Source organism: Sycon ciliatum, chromosome 1 (genome assembly GCF_964019385.1).
Source record: "Sycon ciliatum chromosome 1, ocSycCili1.1, whole genome shotgun sequence".
In the NCBI taxonomy this organism is placed as follows: Eukaryota; Metazoa; Porifera; class Calcarea; order Leucosolenida; family Sycettidae; genus Sycon; species Sycon ciliatum.
In genome coordinates this window covers 81,564,594-81,589,990 of record NC_088643.1, presented here as the reverse complement: position 1 = coordinate 81,589,990, position 25,397 = coordinate 81,564,594, and the positions used below count along the sequence as shown (strand labels likewise).

General features: G+C 48.5%; 3 protein-coding genes across 4 annotated transcripts in view; all 3 read right to left on the bottom strand.

The window, feature by feature from the left end:
* LOC135805832 (E3 ubiquitin-protein ligase listerin-like) overlaps positions 1–13,990 on the bottom strand; it is a 33,981-nt gene extending 19,991 nt beyond the window's left edge. The window contains exons 1-18 of one of the 2 annotated variants that reach the window (XM_065319945.1): positions 13,652–13,990; positions 13,390–13,545; positions 11,257–11,520; positions 10,990–11,091; positions 10,389–10,619; positions 9,187–9,239; positions 8,808–9,003; positions 7,732–7,905; positions 6,898–7,032; positions 6,171–6,244; positions 5,354–5,513; positions 4,960–5,086; positions 4,552–4,661; positions 3,071–3,899; positions 2,560–2,696; positions 2,239–2,323; positions 1,874–2,024; positions 511–655 (exon numbers count right to left, since the gene is read on the bottom strand). In XM_065319945.1, coding sequence (XP_065176017.1) covers positions 511–655; positions 1,874–2,024; positions 2,239–2,323; positions 2,560–2,696; positions 3,071–3,899; positions 4,552–4,661; positions 4,960–5,086; positions 5,354–5,513; positions 6,171–6,244; positions 6,898–7,032; positions 7,732–7,905; positions 8,808–9,003; positions 9,187–9,239; positions 10,389–10,619; positions 10,990–11,091; positions 11,257–11,520; positions 13,390–13,440 — 3,024 coding nt within the window. In that variant the 5' untranslated portion in view covers positions 13,441–13,545; positions 13,652–13,990. The remainder of the gene's footprint in view (positions 1–510; positions 656–1,873; positions 2,025–2,238; positions 2,324–2,559; positions 2,697–3,070; positions 3,900–4,551; positions 4,662–4,959; positions 5,087–5,353; positions 5,514–6,170; positions 6,245–6,897; positions 7,033–7,731; positions 7,906–8,807; positions 9,004–9,186; positions 9,240–10,388; positions 10,620–10,989; positions 11,092–11,256; positions 11,521–13,389; positions 13,546–13,651) is intronic. The other variant, XM_065319946.1, reaches the window with a different exon arrangement.
* Positions 13,991–16,383: 2,393 nt separating this feature from the next.
* Positions 16,384–21,177, bottom strand: LOC135805831 (heat shock 70 kDa protein 12A-like). Its single transcript, XM_065319944.1, has 4 exons — positions 20,516–21,177; positions 19,358–19,579; positions 18,364–19,083; positions 16,384–17,440 (listed from the first exon to the last, which is right to left on the bottom strand). Exons 1-4 carry the CDS (start codon positions 20,900–20,902, stop codon positions 16,901–16,903), a joined length of 1,869 nt encoding a protein of 622 aa, XP_065176016.1. The 5' UTR covers positions 20,903–21,177; the 3' UTR covers positions 16,384–16,900.
* A 2,664-nt stretch (positions 21,178–23,841) lies between these two features.
* LOC135808046 (uncharacterized) lies at positions 23,842–25,170 on the bottom strand. Its single transcript, XM_065321269.1, has one exon. The coding sequence runs from the start codon at positions 25,168–25,170 to the stop codon at positions 23,842–23,844; it is 1,329 nt and encodes a 442-aa protein (XP_065177341.1).
* Positions 25,171–25,397: the final 227 nt, after the last annotated feature.

Below are 25,397 nucleotides of genomic sequence, written 5' to 3'. Positions count from 1 at the left end.
TCACAGCACAATCACTCACACTCATGCCCCATGTGGTGCAACACAAGCAGCCACAGCACAGTCACTCATGTCCCCTATGGTACAACACAAGACACAGTACAATCACTCATGTCCCCTGTGGTACAACACAACCAGCCACAGCACAGTCACTCATGTCCCCTATGGTACAACACAAGCAGCCACAGTACAATCACCCATGTCCCCTGTGGTACAACACAAGCAGCCACAGCACAGTCACTCATGTCCCCAATGGTACAACACAAGCAGCCACAGCACAATCACACTCAGCCATGCAGGTTCTGCAAAACAAAGGCAGTTGATCAGTGGTACTATTATTTCTTTTAGAATAGTCCACATCAACAAGAAGAAGAGAATGAAGATTTAGTTGTAACTCTGTACATATACTTCCAAATTACTTGCATTCAAACAGTAAATAAACCACCCATCCTCCTCACACCAAACTGGCCACCAGGACCCCATGCATAAAATTGACAATTTTCTCTGACTTACACTTCTGCCAGCTAACACACGTGCGAGCTCCCAGCGTTCCTTGTTTGGCACAAGTGCAGCAAGACGAGCAGGGAGGGGTGTGTCCAGCCCTGCTGCCCTTGTGAGTTCAAGCACCAAGATCAACGTGTCTGCCAGTTCCTTCACGCTGCACAAACAAATATATAGTCGACGTGTACACACGAGCGCGAGCGCACGCACACACACACACACACACACACACACACACACACACACACAAGTACCTATGTAAGGAACATATGCCCAATAAGCAGATGGTCACCTGAGAAAGGCCAGCGAGTCCTCAACCAAGCAACAGCCAACTGAACGTGATGCAAACAGACACAACACAGCCAATCTATTATATTAAAAGTGAGGGGAAATACTCAAAATAGACAACAAATAGCGAACTGCATGTGAGGCGAAACAGACAACAAATTGAACTGATGAGCATCATTTCTCACTCCTCTCCACAGTATTACCAGTATACTGAAGTACATGTATTGATTTTCAGATTGCATCAGATACATGTATGAAACTACTTCCCAGGTAGGCAGGCGAGCAGTCAGTTTGCTCTACTATAGGGACCAATAGCATGAAATATCGTACATCGTCCTGTAAAATCGACCATCTACCGGAATAGGTAGATCTGTGTTCGTAAACTACTATCTACCGTATTTTTTTTGTGTTTTTCCAACATCCGCTCTACTCTACCAGGTAGACAAAAACGAACGCAGCCTATATCATCTGCCCATGGCGAAGTCTATTCTAAATAGTCAGCTGCGAGTTGTTGCTGTGCAAGTACAGTCAAATCTGCCGTTAGCGACCTCTGCTGTAGGCGACCATCTACCGTTAGCGACCGATTTTCCGTGCACCGACGGTTTCACACACAAACTGATCTGTCCAGAGCGACCATCTGCTGTGCGCGACCAGCGACCGCGATTTCATGCACGGTGGATGCATTCAAATCTGCTGTAAGCGACGGCGACCCACGTTCAGTCAGGTGCGAAACTGTACTTGCCAGTGCGCTGTCAACTGCAAGGTGTGAAAATGCGCTGTCTTGCAAGTGCGATCGACTGGCCCTGGCCTGTACTGAGGCTGTGCTGTAGCTCTCAAGTCCAGGCAGCGTCGATCTACTGCCGTGTCGCATACGCGTACTATACGGGTATGGTCTTCGTTGAATATCCAATAAAATGATATAAAAATCACATTACTCTCGTCGACTTGAGTACATGGAAGCATATACCCAGTATGCCGGATTTACCATACATCTGCCGTAAGAGACCATCTGCCGTAAGAGGCCGCTTTTTCTTGCACCAAGGGGCGGTCGCTTACGGCAGATTTGACTGTAGTTCGTACTAAGTACCTTGAGAGAGTGGTCAGGGCAGATGATAGGAGAACATCATGTGCCCAGTTAGACACCTCCTCCACCCATTTCAGGCACTCTTGAGGCTGCTGACGGGCAAAGTGGGTCAGGCCGCTCTTCCAAACCATGCGCATATGAGTGATGACTTTCGCTGCAGATAGACAACAAGTATCAGGTACTCTAGTCAGCAACACAATACCGTCAAGCTGTCAGATTCAGAAGCATGTTGTGGGGGGGGGGGGGGCTAAATGAATATTCCAAGCTGTCCAGCATCCAAATTAAGAGAACAAACCTAACAGACGCCAATTGGCTTAGCTGCCCGAATCCTTCATTGCCTGACATCACATTGAACATCCGTCACTTACGATTGAATGATGGGTCAGGATCACAGGTGGCCTTGAACACTGTCATCATCAGGTAGCTAGCATGTTTCAACATAGTTCCACCCTCCTACAAGCGTAAACAACACCAGCAAAGTCAACTGTGAGGTTTTACCTAGGAATACTACAGCAGATCCCCAACAGCCTTGTGAAAGGACAACATGCACTTCGGCATATTACAGGGCTACCGATTGCAGGACTCAGATCATGGTCCGTTCAACAGTACGAAAAATGTATTAATAATAATATTAATAATACGCCTACAACTCCTTGCGACTGCGAACAGAAAGCAAGTGCATAGCTCACCACAAGTCCATCAAAGTAGCTCTGCGCTAATTGCAGTGCGGCGATCAGCGCCTTGCTTCGATCCGGCAGCGACTCTTCGAACAAGATACATGTGTGTTTCAGGATAATGTCTGCATGTTCGCTAGACATCAGCAGTTCTGCAGGAAGACAATACAGGACCAACAAGCACAAGAGTACAATGAGAAACACACATCCTTTCAAGGGTGCTGCAACACATGCAGTACATGAACCAGAGCTTTACTCACAATTCTTCTACACATGATCTCCATACCTAGACGTATTCTCTCTCTCATATGCCATCGTCCACATCATAGTGACCTGCCTCCAAATGGGACAATGCTTGTCTACATCTATCAGTATGTACATGCATTACCAACATACTAGTACTTTGCCAGCTAGCACAGCTAGCTCCAGAACAGCGAGCAGCACTCGACTGAAAAGCAGTAACAGATGCTACTGCAGACACCAACACCAGTCATGTACATGTACAGCGGAGACCGTCAAAGTGTACCTTTTCCCGAGCCGGGCCGTAGTAGCAGGTGTACGCTGTGCCAAATAGACAACTCAGCTGAGATACTGCTGTCTGGCACCTCACTACCCTCATAGATGGTTAAATCAGCCGAGAGGGCCAAAGGCGGGGATGCAGCATTGGTCGCCTTCCACACCAGTACCACAAGACAGCCACCTAGCTCTTCTCCGGAGAGCCAATCCTGCACGAATATGGCATTGTCCTGGTCTTGCAGCCAGAGCACGGCCTGGCGGATCATTGCGCAGAGCACGAGGACATTCTGGCCACACATGCGGCACATCTCGTTCAGCAGGTCTACGCGCTGTGTGGAGGGCGCATGCAGTATGATGGCAAAGGCGACCTCCACAAGGCACAGTTTGATCATGGATGAGTAGCGTGCCAGGCTCTGCTCCTCGCCACACTTCACACTCTCATACAACCAGGGGAAGACCACCCACTGCAGGAACACTTCGGCAACGTGATCCGCTGGGCAGCTGGCCATGTCGTCAAAGTCGGTGAAGACACGGATGTGAGGATACTTGCTCTGAGTGTTTGTGATGTAGTCGTAGCCGGATGGGTTGGAGAGCGCGTACCTCAGAACTGAGTGACCCACAGGCGTGCGGATAATACAGGAGAAGATGCGCAGGTGATCCATGGAGCCATGCTCGTACGAATAGGCGAGTGCCGAGGTGGCAACATCAGCAATCAGACCGTGGAGTGGCTCAAATGCTGGATCCAGGTCCGACCCAATAGCGTGCACTGATAGACGACCCTCGTCACGAAGAGACGTGCTCAGTCGCACCAGAAGAATACTGACTTTGTCCAGTTTCGCCTAGATAGCAAAATCAACACAGACACCAGCAGGGAGACAGCCATTGCAATTCCGCACTGAGGCATTGGACACGTGGAAATGTGCCTAAAGCACAACAACAGACACCAAGATGTTTGAAGGCAGGAGAACATGTACCCAAGGCAATACCTCAGCATACTCGTTACTGCTGGTTTCCACACTCTGAATCTTTTAAACAGAGAAACGTAACACGTCTGCAGGAACAATCTACACCAACTCCTACCATGCCAAGCCTAAGAGATAGTCCTCACTGTGCATAAACCTCACTACTTAGTTGACACTGCGTGTACAGTATTTTCCGGAGTATAAGCCGCACTACAAACACACATAAATGACATAATCCACCAAAAAAAGTCGGTGCAGTTTATACTTTACTACCATGGTCAAATGAACCGTGGAATACAGGGTAAATGTGGAATACAGGGTAAATGTGGAATACACGGTAAATGTGGAATACACGGTAAATGTGGAATACACGGTAAATGTGGAATACACGGTAAATGTGGAATACAGGGTAAATGTCTGTATTTCTGGACAAAAATCTGGGTGCAGCGTATACTCCAAAAAATACAGTACATCGAGAAAGCACAGTTGGAAAGACCCAGTGTTCCGAACATTACCATTGTTGATTTACCTTTGGCTGGCCGGGACGATTAACTTCCATGGACAACAGCGCCTCCATCTCCTCCCAGAATACCTCTGGCAGGAGATCCATGGAAAGCCGTGGTGTACCTGCCTCATCATCTATAAGTATAATAACACAAAACACGCACAGATGAGCGGGTGTTAGCCGTTATCACCGAAAGAAGATACACAAAGGAATCAGCACTTTCAATCTCCACCGAACCAACAAAGAGCAGGAGGCACACACACACACACACACACACACACACACACGCGCGCACGCACGCACACACACAAAGACCTAAATACAGCAGCACACATAGGAATATCCCAAGTGGAATCCTCTGCCTTTTAGCTGCAAACAGAAAGGAGGAAAGCTCACTCCCAGTAATGCTCAAGCATGAAGTGTTTTTCTAACCTGGTGGAATTCTGCTTGTGTCGTTGTGAATGCGTTTCAGGAGCCGCCTCAAGAAGCTGTTCAGAGGGTCGAACAGCACTGTGGGTGGAATCCGGTTGGCGAAGGCTGCTTCCACCACAGGCAGCAGCTGTGAAGCGAACCACAAAACGCAAAACAGTGGATCAGCGACACACCTGTAGCACATGCGCTTGGGGTTGATGGACGATAACAAAAAGGACAAAACATTGCGATGCTGGGGATGCTCCTAAACAGCAGCGTCATAGTCAACCCACCACAAGCAATCGCACCATGAAAGTGCATATAAACAATAGTGTAGTGCAGCACATGTACATGTACATGTAGCACATAACAATAAACATGTACACCTCTTTTTCATTGTGTTGACACTGGTTACCTGGGCCTCCAGAAGTGCTGAAGACACCTCCGCAATGGTGATGTCGTCATTGCGCACTTCATCAGCAAACGGCACTTGAAGCAATGTGTAACGTAAGCAGACCAGGTAGCACTCCACAGCCTTCCGCCGATGAGCATCATCCACTCGACGACTGTAGAAACTGCACAGCCAAGCCACGGGCAACACACAACATACTACTGTAAAAGCCCATTAGTCTAACGAGCAGCAGATATAACAATTTCCTAAAATTGACTGGTTTACGTGTGCCAAAGGCAACGATTCTCACTCATTCTCAACGCCCACTAGCAAACAGCTTAGGTATCGATTTCTGCAGAAGCTATTAAAATGTTTTTTATTCTAACGACAGAATAAATATGAACTGGTTTGAGGGAAAGAGACAAACGGGAAAAGTCTGAAGAAAAAATTGACTGTCACCACCAGGACTCGAACCAGGGACCCTCGCTTGTAGCCAGCGATGCTCTAACCACTGAGCTATGGTGTAGTCGTCATCCCAGCAGAGGCCGTTCAACATTTTCTTCAGACTTCGCGACAGAATAAATATTAGGAAAAAAGGTTTCAGAGCAGACTCGCTCTCTTCCCATTCACTCTGCAAGAGGAAGAGAGCGAGTCTGCTCTGAAACCTTTTTTTCCTATGAATGAAGCTGCAGGAAGCCTCACCACTGCTACTAAGAATAAATATTAGAAAGAGGAACAGTGGGGAAAATCCAATACCGGCACAACTTGAATCTACATTTAGTAACTTGCCACACTCACACATGTCTGTCACAACGAACACTATTTCACATAGCTTATTTACCTGTCTCGGAGGCTCTGAAAGAATTGCGATAAGAAACTCGGAACTGGCTCGTATGGCGAGTATTCTCCAATGAGCTGCAGGCACAGCCAAGAAGACACACAGAAATATCCAAAACATGTAGGCCAGAGTCGTAAGCAAAAGAAACCGATTTACGCATGTGCGGCTGAGGAACACAAAGGATGACCAAAATAGTTCAAAGACCCTGACAGCGACACGGACCAACATTTGAGTACAATGTTGACTTCGTGCAAATCAAACATCAACAACCAAGAGAGAAAAAGGAATTCTTATCTCACACTTTTGCCTCTACAGCCCACAGTGACAGTATATTTACCCACATGTACTCAAGTTGCATTGCTCATTGGACAGAATAGAATGAAGCTTAGTTCACAGGTCCTAGCCTTGCTTCATTGTTCTGTTGTGCCGAAAACAACGGTTAATTGTCCACATGAACACGCAGCTAGCAAGCAGTGGTACATACCTGCAACCTATGGATGTTAGGATTTGTTACATACCCGTCTGTATGTAGCAGTATGTACCTGTAGTCCTGTACCTATACGGATCTGTTAGGACCCTGTTACATATCCGTCCGTGTGTAACAGTATGTACCGGTACCTACATATATGTATACATATGGATACCTGTCCCTACATGGAGTATGCACCTGTAACCAGTAACCTATATGGATCTGTAGTACGAATTCTGTACCATAGGATGTGTTACATACCTGTCTGGGTACGGCACTGAGGAACGGTAGAATGTTGGGAACCACACTACTCAGTGTTGCAGCACTATCCGATGACAAGACTTTGAACAGACCTGGGAACACTTGCTTCTCTGGGCTGATGCTATTCCAACACTCCTGCAGGAAAACAACCAGTCAATACATGAGCGCATGAACACAAGAGCAAATCCACAGATATGCTGCACATCACGCATAAGCAGCATGAGTACAAAAACAAAAACAAGGATGGAGCAGAACAGTAGAATGATGTGAACACTCACTCGAATGCAACATCCTAAATCTACGTGTTTACCCCTATTCAGGCTAGTGTGTGTGTGTGTTTGCCCCTATTCAGGCTAGTGTGTGTGTGTGTGTTTACCCCTATTCAGGCTAGTGTGTGTGTGTGTGTCCACCATTTCTCTTCTATACCATCAGTATGCAAACAAAAGAATAACGTAATATCTCTCGAATTGCTTACGATACGACACTAGTTGCCCAACTAGTTAATAATTATGAATGTAGGGTGTCTTCGGTGTTTGCCTTTGGCACTTTATATTTTAGCCCCTCTTGTCTGCCTTCTCACCCCTCCCCCTTCCCTTTTGTTTCTCTCCCCTTGTACTGCATAGTATTTCTTTGCTTACCACCCCTGTGATACTATGTAGTACATGTATGTACATGTCAGGTGGTGAGTAGAATAGGCCTAGATGACATACTTCACACTGGTAAAACACCGGGTGTCTAAAAAGTACATTAATACCCCCACACAGAGTAGGATGTCCTCATGGTCATACAGCAGGCATGTGCGCGCAACGCACATCAATACACTGAGCAGCTTACCGGGAACTTGGTCACCAGTAGCAGCACAGTCTCCCACAGTGGCCGGCACACTCTACTGTCAGTCTTCTCCAGGCAGCCCAGTGTTACTTTGGCAATTCTTTCGTACTGCTTCTCGACCACTGGCGATAAGGCCTTGCAGAGTGCGGCAAGGAATAAGTAGAAGGCTGTCTGGATCTGGAGAAGTACAAACAACAACGACCACCACCACGACCACAACAACAGCAGCAGCAGCAGCAGCAACAACAACATCAACAAACTATGGTGACACACCAAGCAGCCATATTCACAAAAATCTCTAACAAGATTCAATTCTGTACAAGGCCCTAGCTAGAAGCACATGCGTTCTTTTCAATAACATACTGTGACCTTAAACACGCACTCACACACACACACACACACACACACACGCACACACACACACGCACACACACACACACACACAAACACACACACACACACACACACAAACGCACACAAACACACACACACACACACACACACACACACACACACACACACAAAAACTCAGACTCAGACATGCCCATCGCTGAAGCGATGAAAGCGAACAGCTACACATAGCAACTCGTGCTAGGATTACACCATTCAACAGCTTGCAAGGCTGATGAATTTACCACCACTAATTTAGCCTGGTATCCACCACACAGCTGTTTGAAGTGGCTTTCTCTGGCCAGTGAATCCCTATTTTTCATTTTTCATTTTTTCAAATTTGTTTCATTCATTTTTTTACACACACACACCACATCACATACTCCGGCATACACTGGCTGTTGGTAACCACCCAGGAGAAGGAAAGAAGAGCTAGGAGAATGAGAAAAAGAAGAAGACGTGTGCGACCATAATCGTCGGGAATTGAACCCGCAGCCTCTCAATTGGAAATAGACTGCACATACCACTGCACCATATGGGACACAAACACGCACACACACAAACATACACACAGACACACACACACACGTAACAGCAAATCTATCAATGGTAGCACCAGATGTATTAGCTACGCCAATACCGTAGCAGATCGCACTTAGACATAAGGACACCGTTACTTGATGGCTTACAGCAGCAGAAGGGTGCGAAGCGCACTTCCAGATTTTCTTATTGCTGGTCAAAAGCGAGACACTCTCCACTTGCTGAGAAGTCAGTTCAGCAGAACGATCATCAGTATTCAGCGACATGATGACATACTCCAAAGAAAGATACGACGACGCTATCAACCGCTCAAACCGTGCTTGTTTCTCTTCATCTGTGCCGGGACTAGAATGGGAGGGGGGAAAGAGCCAAGACAACATACATAGTCAACAGCAGACAGAGTGTAGTGAGCTAAGAACACAGCAACAAAATTGAGTTTTTGTTGGAGGATGAAAATAAACTGGTGAAAGCGACTCCCAGTCACAGCACAACATTATGATACATTGTGCAAAGCCCTGGCTGACGTACCTGAGCTCTGTCAACGACTCTGGTGTCTCCTCCAGAAGATTGTAATTGTATTGCTGCAAAAGACACAAGCCCCCACAACCCCATACACATACCATGGACTGTCAAACATACAGATTACTGCCACCCACATCAGGATACCCCACCTCCAATCACTGAGATGCAAAAGATCCCTATAGTAGGCTATAGCTTCCAGCCCTTATCAGTGAAGCCCCCCCCCCCCCCCCCCCCCCTCCTCAGAATGACTATAGGTAACCTCTGCATGGGCCAGGTAAAGATTATCATGCTGTGTAATTGGCAATGACAGGGCCAAGTATCATCAAGAGTACATAAACCCCCCAGAGTGTGCAACGCCTGATCCAGCTGTGCATAGGGTCTTGGTCCAGCGTAATCGGATCTTTGCATCATAATACCGTACACATCTGAGGGGTACCCGGGGAGTCGCGGGTACTCTCGGATCAAAAACAACGGTGCCCTGCCTCGAGACCGGCCTTGCGCTGGTGTGAAGTATACGCATGACATCAGAAGATCCGACTACGCTCAACCAAGACCCTATGCAGAGCTGGATCAGGCGTTGCACACTCTGGGGGGGGGGGGGGGGGGGGGGCTATGTACTCTTGGTATCATCCATCATGAAAAGACAGCAGACTCAATTCTAGCTTCATTGATTATTAATTTTCATGCCAGTTTGCAAGACCCAAATTGTTAGTGAAATCACACCGCTATCTGGATGCCCAAAGTAGTACCCGCACAGACACTACCATCTTCCAGTGGTACTTAGGTTTGGCACTTGGGTTTGGCATTTCCACTGCACACGAAAAAATCCAACTGCACTCAAACCTCGTTTATCGGGGCGGTCCAGGACCGGGCACTGCCCGTAGCTTTGAAATGTCCGTAACTCCGAATCACATGCATGTTGATAGATATGGCATATGACGTCACTATTTCCACAAAAAGTGACAACAGAGTAGTAATATTTCCACTGAAACTCGCCCAAAGGGTGCCCGGTAGACCGGAGTGCCCGTACCTTCGGCGTCCGGATAACCCAGGTATAAGTGTATACTAGTTATGGGACAAGACAAAATGCCAGAAAGCCATGGCAAACTGATCATGTGAAACAGGGAAATTCTAACTCAATCCTCCTGAACACATGTTCCCACCACTATAGAAGACAACCATGATGTGGCACAGAGACTACCTCGTACCTTTAGACATTCCGAGAGGCAGATTCCTATCACCTTCCTGTTCTTCTCCGGGGGGAATATACTGCTCCAGCTGCTGTTACAAAACTTTGACGTTGGCGTGTGAACATCAAACTTGAGCCCAATCCAGGCGGGCACTAATGACTTCAGGTGTGGCTCAATGAGCTTTCCAGCTCGCCGTGCCAGCGAGTCATGAAAACGAAGTGTGTACTCACGCACCATGTGGTCATAATCCTGCCGCGGGCAAAGTATTATCAGTGACAACACAAGACACAAGAAACATCATCTTCATCACAGTGCAAACTGAGACCAGAAGAAACTTAATAGCGGACGATAAATAACAACCGTTCGGTCCCTATCCAATTTGGTTGCAATTCGCAGTGGACAATCATAACACAAGACTAATAATGGATACTGATGCACAGCTATTCTGTGGTCCCGGGCACGATGCACTACTACGAACACGGAAACGCCACCACCGCACACGAGCCCGCAAGCACGCGTAATGAACAGGCACGACCACTTGCACAGTCACTGCAGGTGCTATGACCCTATCATTAATCATGCGATCATGCACAAGGACTGAATGCAGCAGCATCCTCACCGTGACCAGTCGGCAGAACAGGCGAGGCCAGTGTCGCAATATGGCCTTGATCTCTTGGTCTGTAAGATCATTAAACTTCAACTGGCCAAGGTGATAAAGTGCCTAAGAGAACACAGGACATACACACAAAATCACACATCACACATCACTGCATGTAATGGGAACACACACCAACAAATCTGGACTCCCTTTACAACTCCCTAAAACTTCTGAACAATGCGTACGACTAAAACTACACAAGCATGGATGTGGATACTAAGCGCATACCTTGGCCTTGGTCGTTGCATCACGTTTGCTCAGCTTGCGCAGATTGGGGAGAACATCGGGCGGGAGGTCTGAGTCACTGATATCCATGGCTGCCACTGAGCCGCTGGCTGCTGCCACTGGAATATAGCCTGGTGCTGCTGCTGCTGTTGCTACGGCCGATGTCGATGAAGCTGATGTTGATGATGGAAGGCTACCATAGTCTGAAAAAGTGAGCAGACCGCCAGACTTACCGAGGACTTCGGCAGCTTTGGAGCTCTTTGCCGGCTATCAGAAGGGCAAAAACAGACGGATCCGTGCATTCATATTGCCGCAGGAACACATGCACACACGCACACACATGCACACGAGCGCGCACACACATCCACACCCACACACACACACACACACACACACACACACATGCATACACACACATGCGCAAACACACACATACATATGCTGTTATGGAACGAACGAACATTCAGTACATTCCTTTCACCACAATAAAATACTAGATCACAACCCACACTCACTCACAACTTGCAAGTACTACCGCATTACTAGCCATTCAATCTGCATGAACAACACTAACAGTACGATGTACATGTACATGCAGTACCACAAAATCTTTCTTCGGGCTGATGCCACATGGATGGGTGAGGTGGTGAGGATGCATTCCAGCTTAAATACGGTATTTACTGAAATAAGGCCCTTAGGGGAAAAAAAGTATAAGGGCGGCTTTGCAAGGGACAAAATAGCTTTCCGTGGTGCACGTAGAGAGTAGCAGATTACACAGTTTGTTGAATTGGTTTTCGACCGAATAATAGTTTGTGTAGATCACCGTTCACTACACCGCTGGCAGAGTCCATAACGACAGTATGCAACTGTGATCTTTTCTCCATGGGCAAGATGCGCAGTGCCTTCATTACGCCATGCAGCTACATCCGAGCAGTGTGGAAAATCAAACTGCACACTCCCTGTGTGGTCTGAAAAAGTTTCATTAAATTTTGGACTTCAGCTATGTTATGTTATCTTATCTTGAATTATTTTATTTCACCATAGGTACAGGCTTCGCTGCCTTCTTGCTGTGGATCATGAATGATGCCTCAGCTCCTAGGCTATGATGAAAAGTTTCGTACAAAGGGTTGGTTTCAGTGAAACCAACCCTTTCTACAGAACTGAAGTCCATGTGCCCAAAATTTAAAAGATCGTGTTTGGCAGCCGAGCGAATCAAACAAAGAAAACGGGTGTGCCGGTACGAGAGATTGTAGGTTTGAGTACATTGGTATAGTACAATACAGTACGCGGTGCTGGTGGGATAAGTATGTGATGAAGGCAGCGGGGTATGCACTGATCCATCACTGTGCATATTCTTGGAGCCCAGCTGATCAGGTAGCGCAGACTAACACTATCCCGAGTAAGTGTGAACCCAACCAGCGTGATTCTCACAATCTACCAGTTGAGAAAAATGATAGTGCAATAACAACACATCTTATCATGTCCCCTGCATGACTGGATGCAGTATGTAAGAATAGTCCAGAGCGCTTCAAGATTCATGCACGGGCGCACAGCAAATGCCACCTAGATGTGCTAGAGGCTGTTTACATTGCCAACTTCAGCCTGAGCTTTGTAGACAGGAGTTTGTTAGGAAGCTAGTGCTATTTTGACTTCCCACCTCCCTATAGTTCTTGTACTCCTTGGCGCAGCTCACATCATCATTCAGCCTGCTTACGTTTCATCACAATTTTACCGCCAATACGCTGTGAAAATTGACATCGTGCTTCGTCACATTATCACCATGTACTGATTTGAGAAGTAATGGTAGAAAGGCCTCATCAGATTTACAACTGGCTTTGCCTCTTTGTGTGCTATTATGGACTCTTTGTCACTACATGTAGAACTAAGCCTTGTGCCTCCATAGTCTGAACTAAGCTGCAGGGGAGGGGGTTGCTTATTCCAAGAAATACAGTTTTCAATGCAAAAGTCTCAAAGTTCAACGAATTCAGAGGGGAGATCCCATCATACACTCGTTGCATAGTTAGACTAAGAGCTTTGCAAACAGCACCTGCTTCTGGCTGCACTGATGTGTAACTACCAAATCGTGCTTTGTGAACATTTGCACAAATATTACGGATGAAAAAGAAAATAGCCAACCTGTTTTTTTCCCGCATTGGGATTCTTCTGCGCCTTCTGTCCTTTCACCATCCTTGCTCTCCCTCTTTACCCCAACGCCGCCCGGGAGACAGTATGAATGTAAGCGTCTCCTTGCCAGGGTGGAGAATAATGATAGCACAAACCAGCTGCCGCGATCTACGAAACAATTCAGCCCTCAAGTTCTTAGAGAAATTCGCACATAATCTTTCAAAAAATAGATTGCAGAGAAGTCCCCACAGGGTGGTGCACAGGCTTTACTTACAAAGTGCGCTAGCGATCCCACACGGCCACTGCACTGCCGGACTGGAGTCCAGCGACCAAAAAGTCGTCAACGAGATCTCAAGTCCTTCAATTCTCTCTTCCCAACTGTGATTCCCTGTTGTCCACTGCACTTTACAAGTGTAATAATCACCACACCACCGGGCCCGTGCGGCACTCCGCAGTCAGCAACTCGATGGGCAAGTCGTTTCCTTTCGTTGGAACAGAGACAGAGGAAGAGGGTTGCTGGACCAAGCTAACTGTTACTTGGACTATTGGAACAGTTACTGTATAAATGTCTCGGTAGAATGTGATGTACACAAGCAGAGTATAATTATGGAAAAGTGTGCAATGAACAACATTCAACAACACTGCGTGCACTCAGACTCAGAGGCCAAGAGTACGGACTCAGTCAGCACTGCACGATATGCCGCCAACGACAGGTAGACTCTACTCCACTCATATCAGAGTGTGACTCTAGATCTAGATCTGTGCATGTGACTATTGTGAGCAACCAATAATTTTTGTTGTATTTTCCAGCGAATACTGTCTTTATGTAGACTGGAGAGACGGCTCAGTCACTGTGTGCCAGGCGTGCAGATCATTATCATGACAATCATGATTCTGACTCCAGACTCAGTACAGCATCCGGAAGCCCGCACCCCCTTGTTACCTCCCCTCGACCTCGGAAAGTCTGACCACCAGGTTGTACTACAAGTCATGTATGTTCCTTTGTCTCAGCAGCACCCGCTATACATGATAATAATATAGGGAGCCTCCCACATCCAGGCGTGTGTGGCGCTACAACCTTGCTGACTGGAGTCGCCTGCGAGCCTCAGAGAGTCAGACTGGGATTCCTTTCTACAGCAGTACAGGATGATCCACATGAGGAGGCCTGCACACGCCTTACTCAGCGAATCCAGCAGGGCATGGCAATGTTTGGTTTTTTTCATGGCAATGCTGCGATCGCAGCAAAGCAACGAGTTTGCAAGGTGTGGCGGCGGAATCCAGGCTCACAACAGTTGCAATACACATATTCCGATACCAGAATACCGTGGCAAAGAATATTCGCACAATGGCAAGCGCACACGCTGCCGAACTGAACAGAGCACACTCCGCAATAAGCTAACAGATGGCTCCCTCGAAGCCGCCCAACCTTCCAAGAGCCGAGTAGCACGACTGACCAGCAATTGGCTGCATGATCCGCTTTCGAACTGCTGAGGTTCACAGAGGTTCACAGGGAGCTCCGCAAGCGTCAAGTCAACAATGCCTCTGGTCCAAATAGTCTCCCAGGCCGGGTTCTTCGAGTGGGTGCGAAAGAGCTTGCACCCCATCTGACTAGGCTGTTTGCCCTCTGTCTGCGCTGGTCGCACTATCCCAACCCCTGGAAGACGGCACATGTCGTGCCTATCCACAAGCGCTTCCAAAGCAGCAGTGAAAATTACCTCGTGACCTGTCTCCCTTCTGAGCATTGTGTCCAAGATTAGGGAGACCATCATCAACAGGCAAATTGTCAATCACCTGGAACGTCACAAGATCCTCTCTCCCAGGCAGTTTGGCTTCCGCCGTGAACTTGGCCGACCCCCTAACTGCCCTACTTCATGAGTGGTCCGGCACAGTGGGTCGCAATGAAATCGCTCGAATCGCTGCAGTCGACATAGCTGGTGCTTTTGATGAAGTATCACACACTGGCATGCTGCACAAAGCTGAAATGTCCGATATTGGCAGATTGGCTTCGCTCGTACCTTCAGGAAAGGAAGATAAGGGCTGTTGTTGGTGGTCAGACCTCGCACTTTCCAAGCCGAGCCGGTGTGCCACAAGGCAGTATCTTGGGACCAACGCTGTTCCTTCTCTAAGTCAACGACATCTCTGATTGCCACGGTGTCTCTACATCATTATTGTGGTTGTTCAGTATAGGACGGTTTGCTGTAGTATTACCGGTTACAAGGCAAACCTTCTCTCACCACATTCGTGTTGTCAATGACTTTATGAGAATGCTGTCATGTGCTAGTAACTACATACTTGTGCTATTGTAGTAAGTAACAGCAGGTTACTAGTAGTTGATACTGTGAATGAAATCAGTGCAAATCACTGAGTGAGACGCTCTTCACTAGAACTAACTTTCTCATTTACTTGGCTCATTAGAACATCTACACTAGTCTACAGGCACATGTGGTATCTTGTTGTTAGTTTAATTAACAGCAGGACACAAGGTGGAGGACACTGTGCCAGTGTTCGGAAACAGTGACCATAATGGGAGAACAGAGAAAACACTTTCTCTGTCCTCCTATTGTTTGAACCCGGCAGCTCTACCTCTCGGTATTGAGCACTCTCTTGGACAGCCTGGAACCTCTCTGTTTTTGAACCATAATCATGGGTGTTGAACTCGGTTCTGACCCTCATTATGCTAGGGGAGTTTTTAGACTTCTCCTAACGTCAGTCGTGTATTCTTTGATCGCTCCTGGATGTCGTCCTGATAGCCATGTAGCTACTTTATCCTGAATTGTTTCCGAACACAGTGTCCTCCACTTTGTTTCATGTTGTCAAACTAACAACATGTGTGAACTACAACAAGGTTTATCTAATACTAGTATTGTACTAGTGTTGGGTTATATAATACCATGTGGTATCTTGTATCACGGTTAACTTATCATATGTACTTCAGAAGTAAAACCCTGCTTGACTCTACCTACATGCAGTATCTCAGTATTGTAATTATTATAGTAGTTGGTGTAGTAGAATTCTCTGATCTCATTCTGAAGGCAAGCAATCGGCAGTGATTACAAACGAATCCAAGCAGGATGCACCAAGTCTTCAGTCAAGATAATGTCACTGAGTACTTGTACCTATTGCATGGCTGCTCGACCAGCAAAGCCAATTGATAAAAGATTATCATCAAAGTAACTTCAAATAAGTCTACACTTCGGGCAGATACAAGAAGAAGAAACCAGCCTAGAAGCTCAAGTTGAAACCTAGGTTTTCAAATGTTTGCTAGCATGAAGGGCAACAATGTCTTTCAGTTATCAAAATTCTAATCTGAGCAGTGATGAGAGGCAGCATACTCGTGATGCAGCACCTTCGATACAGAACAAGTAAACTGGCCGTACATGTACTGCTAGTACTATTACTGAGTATTCTTTGTACACAGCTGGTCTGGTGTAGCTCATAATGTGCAGTCTCTACGAAGTACCACTGCCAGTGCGGCATTCCCCGGTTCTGGATCCGATTGTGTGGCCCGGTTGAAGCACGGTGGCTATTTATTGAGGAAGTCAATGGTGGCATGAGCCTTCTTACCGCTGGTGAGATCAACGGCCATCACCTTGATCTCTGTGTCACCAAACATCATGCTGGTTTGCAGCTCACGCTGCTGCCCTCCCGTCGTGTCGGGCATCTCCAGATGCAGCTCGCCGCAGCGGCGCACACTGCGGTCGGTGGTGAACTGTGCGGCGCGGCCCTCGCAGGAGAATATGCTGATGACGGTGGACACCTGGTCTGCCTTGGCGGGCGTGTAGCTGCGTGTCACCACGTCGCCCAGTGCAACCGGCTGATCGACGGTCACAAACGTGTCGAACACGTCCGTGCACCACTGCAGGCCGCCTTTCTCGACCAGCTTGTTGGAGGGATGCACCGCCGGGTCGTATTCGTTCAACACGCCCACGCCGTAGGTCAGCGCCGAACGGCGCACCCTCACCACGGTCGGGTTGAGGCCAAAGAGCACGGCGCCTCGCAGGATTGCTAATGAGGTGTCCTGCGGAATTATTACACGAACGCGCTCTGAAAAGGCACTCCGGATCTGTGCAAGACACGTGAAACAGATGTCACATGTGACAAATACACCTCCCAGATGACCATCAAATTCTGAACCAAATGCACTTTTTATAGTCATGTTGTGACAACTTCACCTGTACCCGTTAGGAATTCTTAAGGGATCGAATAAATAACTACACATATAGTGTACTTGTACTGAGGTTGTTAGTCAGTGGTAGAACGCTATGACCACCATATTGCAGTCACCTAACACTAACATTTTGATTAATCTGTCTTCAGAGCTGCCATAGACAAGGAGCTTTGAGGTAAACATAGAAGGACATAGAACGGATTGACCGAGTGTAGAAGAGCATACACTCGTATCTCTCTTATCCGGATTGCCAAGCTACAGGCACCTAGGTCTACCGGGCATCCTGTGGGTGAGTTTTACTGGAAATATTACTACTCTTCTGCCAATATTTGTGGAAATTGTGACGTCATATTCCAGATCTCTGGCGCTTTCCCAATTGAAACGTATGTGATTCAGAATTACGATAACTAGGGATACCAGCCTGCCCCTGAACCCTGTGGGAACACAATGATTTCTCAGTGATCACCCTCTGACTTTGAAGCCGGCATGATAGCTATGAATGGTGAAGGGATTGTCTGTCACTGCGGCAACACTGCCAAAGCAAAGTCCCAGCAGTCCGACGGTCATGCCGGCTGCCCACAATCCGGTGATCTCACGGGGAACTGGTTTACCATTACAGAGACGTAGGTTGACTGGTTCATGACGTGCTCGGGAACCAGGTTACTAGTATTCCGTCAATGTTGTCATGAAACAGGGCTTTACTGCTGTGGGCCAATACCCGGCCTGTAGAATCTACATAGCAGGGAGCTACTTCCTATGGACCTCAGACCATGCCCCTGCATTATTTTAAACCATTCACATACAGAGCCGTTGCCTACCTCCGCCTGTAGAACCAGCGACTCTGCAAATCCTCCAACAAGGAACAGGTACTTCACTCCTACACAGTCCTCCTTGTCCAGTAGTCCTTGAACATGCTGCACTATGTCAGTCACCACGGGTACAAACAGTTGCTGCATGGCTGCTGGCGCTAGCCGGAGCATGCCCTGCGATGACCACTTGATGTCCTTGCTGGCAAACTTCTTGATCGCATACTCCACCGACTGACCCTTGATTCGGCTATAGTGCTCGATGAAGGCGAACGGCAGCGAGATATTGAGGGGACTTGTCTTCTTGGGATTTGCAGTCCTCTTCTTCGCCTCAAATGCTATCATCATGTCTACCCATCCCGCTGGTTTGGACATTTTGAAATTCTCGATAAACTCATCGCTAAATATGGAGCTGAGAAGGTTCTCGAACTCGCGGTCAACGCCAATTGAGCCCCATGCTCCGCCGGATGCCTTGTGTAGCTCCTTCAAACGCTCGCCTTTCTCCATTTCATGAACCGTGACATCTACTGTTCCTCCGCCACAATCCACAACGATGTAGCGAGTGGGATTGGCCGATTCCTTGGAGAAGTCAGCAGCCAGCGAGGCCACGTCTTCAGACGCCTCTTCTTGCACCAGCTCACGTTGCTTGAGCTTCTGGCAATAGATAGATGCAGCCTCGGGCTCCAGTGCGATGAGTAATTGGTCAGGCTGCTGTGGACTTGCGAGGCCAGCCTGCGAGCAAAGGAGAGGAAGGAACGATTAGTTAAGTAAGCGACCTCAAGAGCTAATATATCCCTTGACTATGCATCACCTTGGTAGATATATGTACATGTATGTGCATTGGGATGACAGTTTTGATTGTGGAGTGGATTCCAGCAGGGCTCCATGGTGTAATACACTGAAGTCTGTTCGTCGTGTGCTGTACATCATACCACTGTCAACAAGAGAGATAAAAAATTAAATAAGTTCAAAATCCCCTCCAACAACTTGGGGAAGTGGAACTGACCTCATATGCTGCCTGTCTCATGAACTGCTTTGCTGGTTGCTTCCAAATAGCCGGCACCGTAATCACCCATCTTATGTCGCTATTCAAGATGGTCGTCGACGACTGATCCGACAGCTCTTGCAGGCAATGCTCTTTGAAGAAGTGCAGCGCACATGCAAACACACGCAGTGCCAGGACTTTCTTGCCATTGGCTGCAGTCAGTTCCACACCTTTATGAAGTTCCTGTATTGTACATGGCAGGAAGAGACACAGGAAACGAGAAAGACACAAGAAAAGGTTCACATTATAGTAATGTGGAATGACAGCTGCACCATATCTCAGTGGTCAGAGCATTGCTGGCCTCAGGTGAAGGCCCCTGGTTCGAGTCCTGGTGGTGACAGGCAATTTTCTTCTTCTTTTCTCGTTTGCATCTTTCCCTCAAACCAATGAATACTGTAAGTAATGTGCTTGGAATTACATCAAGTTGCAGTTCAATGATCATCACTATTCTTGACTCATTTGTAGGCAGACCTGGAGATTATACTGTTGGTCCATTAGCTCTTAGATCATGCTGCACTGAACTGCAAAGGACAGCAGTGCAAGGGTCATTCTTGAAGGGGACACAACGATTCGTACTCCACTGCATATTCTCCCCATGTTACGGTTGACACTCTCCTACATGATATTTGTACACACAAAAGGCACAACGGAGGTTTACAGATTTGTCGCAACTCGTATAGTCGCCTGATGATTGCATATAGTCGCCTGATGATTGCATACAGTCGCCTGATGATTGCATTAAGCAAGAAACTCAAGTTGCGACAAATCTGTAAACCTTCTCCATTGTGCCTTCTATGTGTAATAGTCAGTGCTCCACATTATTGTGTTGAGCCCTCTCCGCTGGCAGAAGGAACTTTTCCTGATATTTGTACTGAAGTACAATGTATATCAACATGTGTGTGTCCAAGCATCCTTACAATCTTCAAACTGGAATCAATTAGCTCAAGTAGACACAGTTGAATGATCCTTTTTCCAGTCTCACCATGCATGATGGGAGGTCTAATCGCACACACTGCCTTTCAACGACAAGACGATAGAGCATTTTTGAGTATTTCAAACCTCAGGTATTTATGTAAGGAATGCTGACCAATAATTCCGATCTTTTTACCAGACACATACCTCACTTGAATGGAGCGACATCTTGAACTTCTCGAAGTACAAGTATTTCTTGGCATCCGCCGGATCCAGGTCATGGTAATCATCACGAGCGCTGTAGCCAAACGAGAGGAACTTGCCACTGGGGTCCATCAGGACGCTGGTGGGCAGCTTCTGATTGTTGACGCCCGGATCGCCGCCCTCCCAGCGTCGCATCACATGTATGCTGTCCGGGTCGCGTGTGAACGAGAACGCATAGCCGCTGTACGTGGTGCCGAAGTCGATGGCAGCCACTACGAATCGAGACGATGTCGACCTCTTACCAGCACTGGAGGCCGACAGCGGAGATGCAGGCGAGGCAGGCCCGCTTTCCGAAGCTAGCGGACTCAGGGGTGCGTGCTTGGCTGCCATTATGAGCAAGTAATTAGTTATATTGTTGACCAAAAATCGATGTTTCACCACCTCGACTGAAGCTCGTCCGACTCGTTCAGGCGGAGCTTGGTTGTCCACCCCTTTAGACTAAAGATCTGTAAATGGAGTAGCGACAGCTACCCGCCCGAGCATCCTATTTCACCATCCTCGCCTTTCATACAGACTTGCTTTCGGGCAACTGGAACTGGAAAAAATGTAGGAGTTTCCCGCAATTCTCTCTAGCCGCCGCTCTCTTATCACTACAACACTAGACAGTTGGTTCACAAACATACAGTAGCTCATTTTTGTTGCGATCCAACTAGTAGTAGTACTTCAAAACCCTGCCCCAAAAAACATTCCCAGTTGCCATTGGGCGGGATGTGCCTGACATAGTCATTGGATGGAATGCTGCGGCTAAAGCGACGTCAACACTTTCAAGCTCGTCGTCCGTCAGTTTTGCGCCTCTGCTACGCCCTCATACATGTATAATTATGTGTCTGTACAGCAGCCAGTCACCGTGTATGTTCAGTTCAGCCGTTGACCATGGTAGACCATGGTTGCGACTGACAGTCGAGATTGGGATAGTAAATGCACATAATACTACAGACCGGTATACGGTATAGGATCAAGATGTTGTTGTAGAAGTTTATTTAACGTCGCACCACAAACAGGCGATTTCGCCTCCTTTGATACATGTGGACGACAGAAGGAATGAGAGAGAGGGGGGGGGGACAGAAGTATGGAGAGAGGAAGGGTAGAAATAAATAAGCAATCAACCTCAGGGCTACACCAAAGCAAAAACGGAATGGGAACATACTATATACAAAAGGGCACAGAACTGAAGGTGGCTGGGCTCGGAACGGAGATCAGACGGGAGCTGGTTCCACAGGACTGCGCCGATGAACTGCATGGTCGCTCGACCCGCAGGACCGGGCCAAAATGGTACTCGAACGAGGTGATGTGCTGCTCCCCGAGTGCGGTCACCAGTAACTCTCACGAAGAAGCTGGTGAAGAGGGAGCTAGCTCGGGAGAACAGACAACGACGGACAAAGATGAGGAGCTTAATGTTAAACATGTCCTCCAGGGTGGTGAGGCGGAGCTGTTCAAAGATCGGGCTCGTGCGCGACCACGGTGGCAGACCGAAGAAGCCGCGGATAGCGCACTTCGTTAGACGTGTGAGGGGCTCCATGTTGCCAATTTGAAGTGACGGATAAAAGGCGTTGGAAGCGTACGACAACCTACCCTGGATCATCGACCTGTAAAACAGGATCTTTGACGCCAGGGTGAGGCTTCGGCGGCTCCGCCACAGCGCACCTACTGACTTCCGCACCTGCTGGATTGTGTGATTGACGTGAGGCTCCCAGGAGAGCTGCCCATCTACCATTACGCCCAGGTACCGCGCTTGTTCCACAACTGCAAGGGCTGCATTCCCACAGCGAATTCGAATGTTATCTGTGTCAGGGGCTGGGCCTCTTGGGGAAATCAACAGAGCTTGCGTTTTCTTTTGGTTCAGCATTAGTCCGCGGTCCTCCAACCACTGCGACAGGCCAGTGATGGCTGTGCTTAGAGAAGAGCACACTTGTTCGCAACTGCCCGAGGCTTCAATTGCAATGTCGTCTGCAAATTCCTGGTTTGTGACCTGCTGGGGCAAGCAGCATCGAAGGTTACGGATGTATAGTGTGAACAGGAGGGGGCCGAGGACGGATCCTTGCGGCACCCCTCGACTGCATGCGACGTATTCCGAGCAATTTCCGCCCACGACTACGCGTTGAAGCCGCTCACTCAGGTAACTAGTGAACCATAGCTGGACAGTACCGCCGACCCCAATGTCGGATAGCTCCTGTGCCAAGATGGTGTGTTTGACACAGTCGAAAGCCTTCGACATATCCACGAATATCACACCTGTGAGTTTGCGCTCATACTTCGCTTTCAGCCAGCGATTGACAGCAAGCACAAGAGCGTCCTCCGTACTGTGGTTCTTCCTGTACGCGAACTGCGAGTCAGGGAGAATACTGTGATCGGTCAGAAAGGATGTAATGTATTCGATATTTCTGAAGACTGTATTATTGTACCACAAGGAGCGTAACGATTCCACAAAAGGCGATCGTTCAAAGCAGGTAACAACAAAGAGCAAACTAAACTCAAAACCAAAACCAAAACGACAACTGCACCAGCAAGCTCTTTCCTTGCACTAACTACAAATACATCAAAACCAAGCAGCAAAATGCAAATCCGCACGCATGTTTGCCGGAACTGAACCTCCGTAGCGCAGCTGATCATTGTGGCTGCACGGGACGACCTTCCCGCCACAGTAGGGCAAAGAGCTACGCATGGAACTAGCAATAAATGCATGCAGCACACCAGCAAGCTGTCCTTACGCAGACGTCTAGTGTAGCGTGTGCAAGGATGAATAGCATGAGAAACATGATATGACACACGACTCCTATGATGCATGTAATGTATACAACATACCCCCCACCTTGAACGAACCAGGGGAGAGTGAAACTACAACAAAGGAAGATACTAGTATGTAGCACACAGCACATAGAGGAATAAGTGCCTACTGCTCTAGAAAGCAGTGAGAAAATGAGGTGACGAAAGTGTACTGTGTCACTAACTAACGTCTGTTCCATTAGTGTCTTACTGCAACTCATCCAAGTCAAGGGCTGCCGACTGAGATACCGCAGTGGCTGCTTCAGCTGTCAGGATATCGAGCGACACTAGGTATCGAACACCACGCCGATATTTCTTGCCGTTGACCTGGATGTCCATGACGCGAACAATGCCGTCCTTGCCAGGGAACGTGGCCTTCACGGGTCCTAGCGGCCATCTGTATCGTGATAACGCATCGTCCATGACGAGGAAGACGTCTCCAATCTCGACCGTGCCCGATTGGCGGCGCCACTTAGTCATGATGTTCATAGCAGAGACCATTTCTCTTAGCCACCGCTTCCAAACATCTCTGAGGAGCTGCTGGATAACTTTCCAGCAATGGTATGGGTGAACTGGCGTCGACTCTGAGTCCGCCGCCGTCTCCAGAGCTGTTGCGACGTTGACATGACCCACGACGAAGTTTGCAGCTCTTCGTCGGTCAGGCTAGCCCTGTACAGGACTGACTGGAGTGCCTTTTTCAAGGCCCCGACCACCCTCTCAAATGCTCCGCCAAAGTGCGGCCGAGCTCTTCCCCGCGGTGGTACAGGAGGTAGCGGCCATGGAGGTTTCCGTGGCGGCGGCAGAGGTGGCGGTGATCGCGGTGGATTAAACTGCCATCTGATGCCTTGAATCACCAACCCAGCTGTGATGTTGGCTTGATCCAAATCCCTCAGCGCTTCCCGCAGTTCACGATCGGTAGCAACGAAGTTACTGCCGTTGTCGGATAGGATCAGTGTTGGTCGACCTCGGCGATGGCACAACCTTGCCATAGCCATCTCCATGCCATCGCCATCCAGAGAACGCACTACCTCCAGGTGGCATGTACGGGTCTGCAGACATGAGAAAGCGGCTATATAGCGCTTCTCTTGCGATCGTCCGCGTCCCATCTTGACCAGGAAAGGCCCAGCGTAGTCTACTCCAGCATGAGCGAATGCCTGTAACGGTCCGCTTGTCCGGATGTTTGGCAAGTTCCCCATCTTGGGCTCAGCGACACGTCTCCACAGCTTCTGGCAACGGACACAGCGGTGACGGTAGGATTTAACGACCTGGCGACCTTTGATGATCCAATACCGATCGGCCAGGTTAGAGAGCAGATGGTTCGTGCCTGCTCCGTGTTGACAGCGTTCATCCTCATGCCCAACAATTAGCTGAGTGACGCGATGATTGGCGGGCAGTATCACACGGGACCGGAACTGGTCAGACAGGTGGTGTGAGGTCCGGAGCCGTCCACCAACTCGGAGCAGCGGTGGACCGTCAGTGTCCAGGAACGGCTGTAGCTTCGTTAGCGGTGCACTGGGTGGAAGAGGCTTCTTCTCCTTCAGCGTTGACACTACTTCTCCGTAGCACTGGCTCTGCGCATAGCTTATCCAGAGCCGCTCGGCGCCTTGGAGTTCTGTGACCGTCAATTCGGGAACCGAAACAGCCTTAGCACTCTTGAGAGATACTTGCACGGTAGCACCTGCGTTGCTGTCACACTGCTGAGGTCGGCCTCTGGTATTATCAAGGAACCGTTTACACCAGGCTGTGACCCGCAGAAGATTGCTCCAGGACGAGACGTTGTCTGGGTGCAGGCGGCATGTCGTCTGCTCTGCCTGGATCTGGCTAGTGAGAGTCATCGGGTGCGGACGCTGAAGCAGTGCCGGAAGAACCTGGGGCACTATGATGTCTTTGTTCGGCCATCGCTCCGGACGCTCTTGCAAGAACTCTGGGCCACTCCACCATTTGCCGTCATCCTGCAAGTGCGAGGCCGCAACTCCACGGCTTGGTAGATCAGCCGGGTTCAATCGGCCGCTGACGTGCTCTTGCCTTCTGCTGCCGCTGCTGCTACGCTCTTGCCTTCTGC

Coding starts and splice junctions, on each gene's coding strand:
- LOC135808046 (XM_065321269.1), bottom strand. CDS start 25,170: ATGACTCTCACTAGCCAGATCCAGGCAGAGCAGACGACATGCCGCCTG.
- LOC135805831 (XM_065319944.1), bottom strand. CDS start 20,902: ATGGCAGCCAAGCACGCACCCCTGAGTCCGCTAGCTTCGGAAAGCGGG. Junction 19,580..20,515: donor TGTCGCTCCATTCAAGTGAG/GTATGTGTCTGG, acceptor TGTACAATACAG/GAACTTCATAAAGGTGTGGA. Junction 17,441..18,363: donor CGCTGGTTCTACAGGCGGAG/GTAGGCAACGGC, acceptor TGTCTTGCACAG/ATCCGGAGTGCCTTTTCAGA.